At 33.5% G+C, this 10,046-nt stretch overlaps 1 protein-coding gene across 1 annotated transcript; it reads right to left on the bottom strand.

The window, feature by feature from the left end:
* Positions 1–584: 584 nt before the first annotated feature.
* LOC115987371 (probable glutathione S-transferase) lies at positions 585–3,020 on the bottom strand. The gene is made up of 2 exons (XM_031110891.1): positions 2,661–3,020; positions 585–1,117 (listed from the first exon to the last, which is right to left on the bottom strand). Exons 1-2 carry the CDS (start codon positions 2,979–2,981, stop codon positions 773–775), a joined length of 666 nt encoding a protein of 221 aa, XP_030966751.1. The 5' UTR covers positions 2,982–3,020; the 3' UTR covers positions 585–772.
* Between the last annotated feature and the right edge of the window lie 7,026 nt (positions 3,021–10,046).

Genomic DNA, 10,046 nt, shown 5'->3' on the forward strand with positions numbered 1-10,046 from the left:
TACAAAAATTACCCCCCCCCCCCAACACACACACATAAAGCATGATTTAGATTTTAGTTTTGAGCAATACTACCAATGTAACCTATTTTACAATATTTTTATAAACTGTTGATGTGGTAAATTCTTGTTGGTTTTCATCTGAACCTACGGCTAATAATATCTTTTTTATTTACTAATAATCAACCACTTCATTAGTAATTTGTAAAAAAATTTGTGGTTTTAGTATTTTCTTTTAATTTTTATTTTAAATGACTTGAGTAAAGTATGAGAAAGAAAATTTTTTATTAATTAAATTTAAGCATTGATTTGAGTTTTATTAATATATTGAATTCAAAATTATTAAATATAAAAAATTATTTTAAATCCATAATATCTCAAATATTAAAATATATATATATCTACAACAAATTACATACTCACATACACCAATTTTTGTATTCTTTCTTATATTAAAAATATATTTCTTACTTTTACTAAAATAAAAAAATTGTATACTCAAAACGTCACAAAATATTTTAATCTAAAATTTAGCTGACACAACAAGGTGTCTTTCTTATTTTATGATACATTACATGCCCTATAGATTTAAAACTTAGTACTCGGTAGACACACTAAAAGGTCTTACAACTTACAAGATGAAACAAACCCAAACTTTTTTGTTGGAAAGAAAAACAAACCCAAACTTAAACATTACAACATGAAACCAACAAAATTAACCATAAAAAACCTCACTAATATGATAGCACTTCCAGATTTGGGACTAACCATTAGTCTACTCTAAACCAAGCCTTCGCCTAAACTGTCCAAGAAGCTCGTAAACCTTCTTCTGGTCAGGAAGGGTCTTGGCAATAGTCTCTTTCTGCATACACCTCTTAGCCCATGCAACAATCTTGGAGCACTGTGCCTCAACTTTGAAACCCCCTAAGGTCTCAATAGAATAGAACCAGGTGTAGAAGGGGATAAGAGTAAGGTCCACATACCCAAATCTTTCACCCCCAAAGTAAGGTTTGTCACCAAGTTCCCCCTCCGACATCTTATAGGTTTCAAGGAATTCCTTCTTTGCTGCCTCTAGCTCCTCTCCTTTTGTGGTCCATACCTTCCTTGATACTTGATAAACCTATGTACGTATTCCACTCACATTCTATTAACACTTTCCATAGATTATATAACAGGATGAACAATAACAGTAAATTCAATAATGAATTTCAAATTACGTATACTAGGCTAGAAGAATATTTCTTTAAATCTTTGCAAGGGGGAAGACCCATATAAGATGTTCTTGATTGCGTGTGACATTGAGAGGGACTACTTGCCTCTCCTTAATGGTAAAAAATTAAAATTACATACTTTTGGACTCTCTTCAAAGTACAACATGACTGCTGGACTCTATTTAAAAAGAAACATAACAACCTATTGGACTCCAAAGAGAGGGTTTATGGAAAAAAAAAAAAAAAAAAAAAAAATTTAGCATACCTAAAGTACAACATAACTGAAACATAACAACCTATTGGACTCCAAAGAGAGGGTTTATGGAAAAAAAAAAAAAAAAAAAAAAAATTTAGCACCTATTAATGAGGCTGATTGTTGTAGTAAGTAAACAAGTTATCAATGATGAGTCATATAAGAACCATTAAAAACTTGTCAACCTAATAAAAACTTAGATAATATTACTCTTCAAAATATAACATGAATATTGGACTCTCCTTGGTAAATCAAGGTTGGCTGATACCTTTTGCTGGGCCAAAAAAGTGCTACCCACATTTTTGTTCTATGCTGCAGCGAACCTCTAATAATCCTAACCTATAATATTTTAAATATGTAGCACCAGCAAAAGAAATAAAAATGTGATCACAAATATATGGGACACCAGGTAATAAAACCTTCCAAAGTTACACATATAGTTTACTTCTTTATTCTATTCTATCTGAAATTATACTTTTTGCCACTTTTATATTGCTCTTAGTAAAGTTATTTTTGGTTCTATTTTGTCAAATTTTTTCTTCTTCTTTCACTTTAATCAACTCACTTTCCTACTAGTAATCATTCTGAGAAGTTAAGAAAAATAAATTTTAGGATAATAACATATAATAAAAAGAAAATGCACAACAGGTGGCGCCCTCCTCCCATTGGCTCAGTGAAAGTTAATTTCGATGGTGCTCTGTTCTCTGAGAAGAATACCGCAAGTCTCGGCATTATAATCCGTGATGACCACGGCCTTGTTATGGCTGCTCTTTCACAACAAATTCCGCTACTGGCTTTGGTCGAGATGGTGGAAGTGTTAGCGGCGCGCCGAGCTCTCTTATTTGCTAAAGAGTTGGGTTTTGAGAGCTTGGTGGTTGAAGGCGATGCAGAAGGTATTATCCATGCTATAAATGGTGACTCTATGCTCAATTCTGAATATGGGCATATTCTTCAGGACATAAAATTATTGAGCTCCTCTATTCGCAATGTTTCTTTTAATCATATTAGTCGTTAAGGAAATTTTGTAGCGCATAGACTAGCCAGACGTGCTATTTGTAACCATTTTCTTGTTTGGATGGAGGACGTCCCTCATGACATCCTTGACGTGTACAACTTTGATTTGAACTCAGTTAATTAACTTTGCTCCCCTCCCCATTGGGGGATTCTCAAAAAAAAAAAAAAAAATGCACAAAATGTACCTTTGTATCAACAAAATCAGCCCAGAACCTGGCTTGAGCTCTCTGGTAAGGATCAGAGGGCAACAATTGCGACTTGTCATTCCAGACCTCATCTATGTACTGAACAATGACAAGAGACTCACACACTGGTTTCCCGTTGTGGATAAGAACTGGGATCTTCTTGTGAATGGGATTCATCTCTAAAAGCAGAGGGCTCTTGTTGTCATTCATCAAGTCCTCTTCCTTGTACTCATACTTGATATCCTTCTCAGCTAGCGCAATCCTGACCCTCAACCCAAACATGCTGGACCAAAAATCCAGCAGAATCACCTCGTCCGTCATTGTCACAGAATTTGGGATATTATTATTGAAGCAAATGGGTGAATAGTTCAAAGAAAAGTGATATTCTATTGAATTCAAAGAGACCGGCTGTGTGGATTTATAGTCAATAGGCTGTGTGGGTCGCAAGAAACTGGAGAAGTATGATAGAGTGGTCTCCACAACTAGACAATGTCATTGCTTTCGTCATTAAGAAAATATCGCTTTGAACAAATATCACTGTCACAATTTTTCCAATCATTTTTTCACGCAAGTGCTTATATGGAATAGTATTTATTTATTTTTTCTCCCCAAAAAAAAGAAAAAAAGGATTAGTATTTATTTTAGTTGCAAAAGAATTTTGAAATTTTTGTGATAATATATTTTAATTGCTTTTACATTTCTAAAGAGTTTTGAATTTTTTTTTCAGTAAAATATTTTCTTTTTGACTAAATTATACATTGCATAATTTAAGTTTGGACAAAGTTTAACAATAAAATTGGTTGTAACCTAAGACACAACTTTATTCAATATCTTTTTATTAAAGGTGAATTTTGACAAATTCACCATTGGATTGCATTTTCTTCTTATATCCTCCATGCTTGCAAAATTTCTATTAAATTAAAGATCAATAATTATGTCATCAATAAATTGTTTAAATCGTAAGTTTTTATAGTTTAAAATTATGCATAAAATGTAAACTTATAAATTATATAGTAAATAATATCCAATTAGTACAAAATTTGATATGTGTATTAAAAACATAAAGAACATGCAATTTAACGGTTAGATTTCCAAAATATGTAGTAATGTGAATGATATTGAATAAGATTGTAATCTTAGGTTACAACCAATTTTGTAACTAAGTTTTGTCCTTTAAGTTTAATGTCATTTTTATTTCATCTCATATTAAAAATTTATTTGCCTACATTGCAAGCTTTTCTATCCAAGTTGGTTGTTAAGGTAGCAATTAAAATTCACATAAACTTGTCATACAATAGGTCCAATCATATCATAATATATTATTATTTTAATAGCCTAAAAAAATCAACAATCTCAATCTACAAACATATCAACCACCACTAACTACACAAACCTCATTACATTTCTTACAATCACACCTAGCTCAACACTAGTAAGAATCCTCAAAACTATGCCTTTAGTCTATTAAAAGTAAACCCTTAAATAGTGGAAAAAGTTAATGAATGTCTTAATTAGGGTACTGATTTACAAATCATTTATAGAAACTTTTTATTGGAAATGAATGTCTAATATAAGTGATACAAACAACATTGTCTTCGTATAATATTGCCGAGTTATCTTTGATTAATGAAAATTCACATTGTTCTTAAATATGTTGAATTGTCAATCTCAACTAAACACATTCACAACTTGCTTTATGTATTGCAACAATCCCTATGCGAATTGAAAAAATAGCATAATGTTTACTTCTTCTTAAAAATAAAAGCATATTATTTACTTAATAGATCTCCATGAAATGCAAGGCGGCCATAAATAAGTGAACAAATATTATTTTGTGATTAGCCTTTACATGGATTAGAAATATGTAAAGCATTAACAGCAAGGGGAAAAAAAGTAAGAGCACTAATCTTAAAAAATTTAATTCACAACCATAAGATTGTGAAAATGTTTTATGTGCAATAATCTAAGTAGTTTCTTTTATGGATCTTACCGATCTCCAATCTTCAAAACAGTGTTATAAACTCTATTTTATTATGATAGATTGAAAGGATTTGTGCCTTAATTATTTAATTGACTTTATATGATAAGTTGTTCCACCAAAAGATATTGGAATGAAGATTTGTTTTTCAATTTTTGCCTAGTGCCAGTTTTTGTATGACCCTGTCCAGCACAAAATTAAAATCTTGGTTCGAGTGGCCTGCATGCTGGATGGGAATTCCAAGATATTTACCCAGTGAGGGTGTGGAATGAAATCCCAGAATATCACAAAGGATCTTTCTCTCGTCCCTCCACATTAGGCGAGAAAAAAACTCTTGATTTAGCTTCACTCACTGGCTGACCAAAAATGGAACAGAAGGTGTTTAATACACTTCTGATGGTGTGACAGTTAGTGTCATTAGCTTTAGGAAAGAGAACCAAGTCATCGGCAAACATCAGATGTGAAAAGGCAGAGCCACTCTTGGAGGATTTAACAGGAACCCATTAGTTGTTGTTACACTTTTCCTCAATAAGTTGTCCTAATAAAATGTCCATGCAGATAATGAAAAGGTAGGGGTAGAGACAGATGACAGACGACCCACAACTCAGGATTAAATCAATTAAGTTCCTAGGGAGGTTGATACAGATGAGCATTTGCTTAATAAATGAAGCTCCATTCAAGCTTGTCATAATATTTCTGGATTCTTCCGCAATCTAGACGATGTCATTGCTTTTGTCATATAATTCTTTTTTGCTAAAATATAATATATTACTATACCTATTCTGACTTTTCATTGGATGTTGAGTAGATATCTGTCTTTGTCTCTTTTACTTCTAGAAAGTTCGTGGTCCTGAATCTCTGGCCTTTTCTTTTCTTTCTTTTTGGTTGAGAAAATTGAAATATATTATTTAATAAAAACTCAATGGACAAGTTCTTAGAGAAGATAAAATTGTCATTGGGGTAGTATTAATTTTAATTAGTATTTTTTTTAGTTGCAAAAGAATAGTGAAAATTTTGTGATACTAGATTTGAATCGCATTTACATTACTAAAGAGTTTTTATAGTTTTTTCAGTAAAATATTTTATTTTTGATTGAAATTATTAATCGGATATATTTTAGGTTTGATGTCATTTTTATTTAGCCTCATATTAAAATTTTGATTTTTGCGTATATTTGATGGTTGTTGCAGTCGTTAAAATTCACATATATAAACCTGTTATACAATAGGTCCAATCATATCATACTATATTATTATTTTAATTTATTTATGTCACATAAATTTAATAACCTAAAAAAATCAAGAAATTAAAAAAATCATTTAAAACTAAAAATTACATAGATTAAAATATAAAATAAAATAATTTCCTTCTTTCCAATCTTTCCTGGATATCCAAAAAAAAAATTAAAAATCAACAATCTCAATCTACAAACATATTAACCACCACCGACCACACAAACCTGATCTCATTGCATTCCTTACAAGTTTTTTTTTTTTTTTTTTTTTGGTTTCCCACAGTGTATCCTCAAAGCTTTCAACCAGAGACTAATCACTGTTCGTGCCGGGTCGGCCCACGAAGGGGTAAAGCACTGGCCCAGGGATTCTTTTCAAAGTGCAGGTAGCAGGACTCGAACTAGGGAGCACACCTAGTCGAGCCAAGTACAAGCACTCTAAGACCAAGCGCCGAACCGCTTGGCCAACCTCACTGGGTTAAAATGCAACAAGTTACAACCATACCCAGCTCAACCGTAGTTAGAATCCTCCAAACTATGCCTTTAGTCGAACAAAAGTAAAGAATTAAAAGTAATCTATATTCTATGTGACATGTGAAATAAACAAACATTAGTATGGGACACGTACGTGCATGGTTAGATATAATTGCCCCAGGCCTTTCAGGCTCTTCAGACTATTCTCTTTGTACTCATTTTGTCCATTAGTGTCTGCTGTCACTACAAAAAAATCGTCCTGTCCCAGCGTTTTTTTCCCAGCGTTTTTATAAAACGCCGTAATAGAAAAGCCTGCACCAGCGCTTTTTGAAAACGCTGGTATAGGATATCCTATTACGGCGTTTTTCAAAAACGCTGGTATAGGAAGCCAAAAAACGCTGGGATAGGGTTACCGATTTCCCTTATGGGGAAAGACCTATCCCGGCGCTTTTAAAAGCGCTGGGATAGGTCTTTCTCCATAAGTGAATGTAAGGACCTGTCCCAGCGCTTCTAAAAGCGCTGGCATAGGTCCCTCTATTCCAGCGCTTTTGAAAAGCGCTGGGACAGGTCCTTACATTCACTTATGGAGAAAGACCTATCCCAGCGCTTTTAAAAGCGCCGGGATAGGTCTTTCCCCATAAGGGAAATCGGTAACCCTATCCCAGCGCTTTTGGAAGCGCTGGAATAGGTTAACCCTATTCCAGCGCTCTAAAAGCGCTGGGATAGGTCATCTAAAGCGCTGGGATAGGTCACCTAAAGTGTATTTTTGTAATTTTTTGGTTTTAGTCATTTTTAGGTATTTTGACCAAAATACCCCCAAAATCTCAAAATGACCAAAATACCCTCGAAACTTAATAATTACCAAAATACTCTAAAAACACAAAAAATGACCAAAATACCCCTGAAATCCAAAAAAGACCTAAATACTAGGAGTGTCAATGTTCGACCCAACCCGCGAACACGACACAAACCCAACACGGGTTTTTTTGGGTTAGGGTTGGGCCTTAATGGGTTTGGGTCATAAACGGGTCGACCCGAAAGCGACACGATAAGAAACGTGTCATAAGCGGGTCAATCCGCGTAACCCGCAATAGACACGTTTGACACACCAATTTATTTGTGTCAACCCGAAATGACTCACTTAACACAACCCGTTTAATTCGTATAACAAATAAATATTTATTTTATTTTAGATTTGTCAAATACCTTTTATATCCAACATATATTTTAAATTTAGAAAGAAAAGTGAATAATTATAAAAATTTATAAGGGATATAATTGAAAATTGAAACTTTCAAACCCTAGAACTACTTATACTTTTTTTTTTTTTGGCATAAAACTTACACAAATAAAATTGGATGAGCTTGTGGAAGATGTTATGAATTTGGACATTAACAAAGAATCTATAGATTATAATCGTGGTTATAGTCAGGATTAGTCTACTGTTTGCTCAAATTCTTTCAATATTGATACTTAGCATTTGACAAATTCCAAGGATATTATATTTTTGTTAAACTATGTTATTTTATTTTTGTTAAACTTTGTTATTTTGAATTTGGGTTGAAGTGTATGCACTAATTTTGGAGTGTAAGGAACTTATTTCTAAATGAATATTATATTTTTGTTGAACTATATTATTTTGAATGTGGGTTGAAGACTTGAAGTGTATGCATTGCTTTTTAGGATTAGATAGATGTTATATTTAATATTATGCAGGTTGAAATGGGTTGTGTTACATTCGTGTTAACCCAATACAACTCGTTTATTAAGTGTGTCAAATGGGTTGGGTCAGGTCAACTCGTCTTATTAACAGGTCGGGTTAGGGTTGAAGGATCATGACACAATTATTAAATGGGTCGGGTTAGGGTTGAGTCATTTAATTGAATACCCCTACCTCGACACGACACGAACCCAACACGCTAACCCGAATTGACACCCCTACTAAATACCACTCAAAACCTAAAAATAACCAAAATATCCTTAAAACCTAAAAAATGGCCAAAATAACCTTGAAGCCTAAAAATTTATCAAAATAACCTTGAAACCTAAAAACGACCAAAATAACCCCGAAGCCTAAAAATTGACAAAAATAATCTCGAAACCTAAAAATGACCAAAATATCCCCCCTAAAAGTATAAAATGACCAAAATACCCCCCTAAAATTATAAAATTACCAAAATATCCCCCTAAACCAAAAAAAATAACTAGAATACCCCTGAAACCTAAAAAATGACCAAAATACCCTCAAACCTATAAAGTGATGAAAATACCCCTAAACCTTTGAAATCACCCAAATAACCCCAAAACCTCAAAAATGGCCACAAACCACTTGAAACATCTAAAATTACCAAAAATACCCTGAAACCCCTAAAACGACCAAAATAGTACACCTCAAAATATCTAAAATGACCTACATACCACTAATCCTATAAGATGAACAAAATATACCCAAAGCCTCTAAAATTACCAAAATAGGGGTTTAGGGGGTATTTTGGTCATTTGTTATGTTTAGGGAGTATTTTGGTCATTTCTTAGTTTTAGGGGGGATTTTGGTAATTTTTTAGGTTTAGGGTGTATTTTTATCGACTTACAGGTTTAAGGGGCATTTTTGTCATCTTATAGGTTTCGAGGTATTTTGGTCATTTTTCAGGTTTCGAGGATATTATGGTCATTTTAATGTTTAGGGGCTATTTAAGGGGTACTTTGGTCATTTTTTAGATTTCAGGGGGTATTTAAGTTAATTTTTAGGTTTTCAGGGTATTTCGATCATTTTTTAGTTTTCGAAGGTATTTTGATCATTTTTAGGTTTCTAGGTTATTTTGGTAATTTTCAGGTTTCGGGGTTATTTTGGTCATTTTTAAGGTTTCAGGGGTATTTTGGTAATTTTTAGATTACGGGGTTATTTTTGGTTAATCTTTTGGCTTCGAGGTTATTTTGGCCAATTTTTAGGTTTTGGTGGTATTTTTATCGACTTACAGGTTTAAGAGGCATTTTTGTCATTTTATAGGTTTCAAGGTATTTTGGCCATTTTTTAGATTTCAAGGATATTTTTGTCATTTTAAGGTTTAGGGGTTATTTTGGTCATATGTAGGTTTGAGGCAGGCATACTTTGGCAACCCGACGATGCATTTGCACAGGTCCTCGGTGCAGAGAGAAGTGGTCGTGTTAGAGGGGTAGGCTTTGGTCCAACCCCCTCTGGAAATCGTGCGAGGTCAATGGATGATAGTACGCCACCTCCAACATCTACTGCAACTGAACAAAAGGTTATCGAGTTGTCTGCTGAAGTAGAAGAAATGAAGGAGAAATGTGCGCGTTATGATGCTGAAATGAAGGAGAAATGTGCGCATTATGATGCTGAAATGAGGTTAATGCGGAGGATGTTGACTTCACTGTACCCATCGTTTCCCAATCTGTCTACGATAAGAAGTTTGAATGCAAAGTATGTGCATTTGGTGATTCCCTGGTTCTTTTTTTTGCACACATAGCTCTTATACATTGGCTTCCACTATCATGAACTACTCCCAAACCATACCATATTTTGTTCTGCAATTTCCTTTTTTTGATAGGTATTGTTCTGCAATTACTTGATAGCCAAATTTACCTTATAATACATACCTACAGGAGGTCTCCATCTACACTCTTTAATAGCCACTCTTAAAGGTTGTTTGCATCAAATTCACTGATGTCTTCAAAGAGCTTCGCT

The sequence above is a fragment of the Quercus lobata genome, chromosome 4 (genome assembly GCF_001633185.2).
Source record: "Quercus lobata isolate SW786 chromosome 4, ValleyOak3.0 Primary Assembly, whole genome shotgun sequence".
Taxonomy (NCBI): Eukaryota; Viridiplantae; Streptophyta; class Magnoliopsida; order Fagales; family Fagaceae; genus Quercus; species Quercus lobata.

What these genes read in the sequence shown, in the direction of transcription:
- LOC115987371 (XM_031110891.1), bottom strand. Translation starts at nt 2,981, where the DNA reads ATGACGGACGAGGTGATTCTGCTGGATTTTTGGTCCAGCATGTTTGGG. An exon ending in CTGATTTTGTTGATACAAAG is followed by an intron (nt 1,118 to 2,660) that starts GTACATTTTGTG and finishes ATACGTACATAG; the next exon opens with GTTTATCAAGTATCAAGGAA.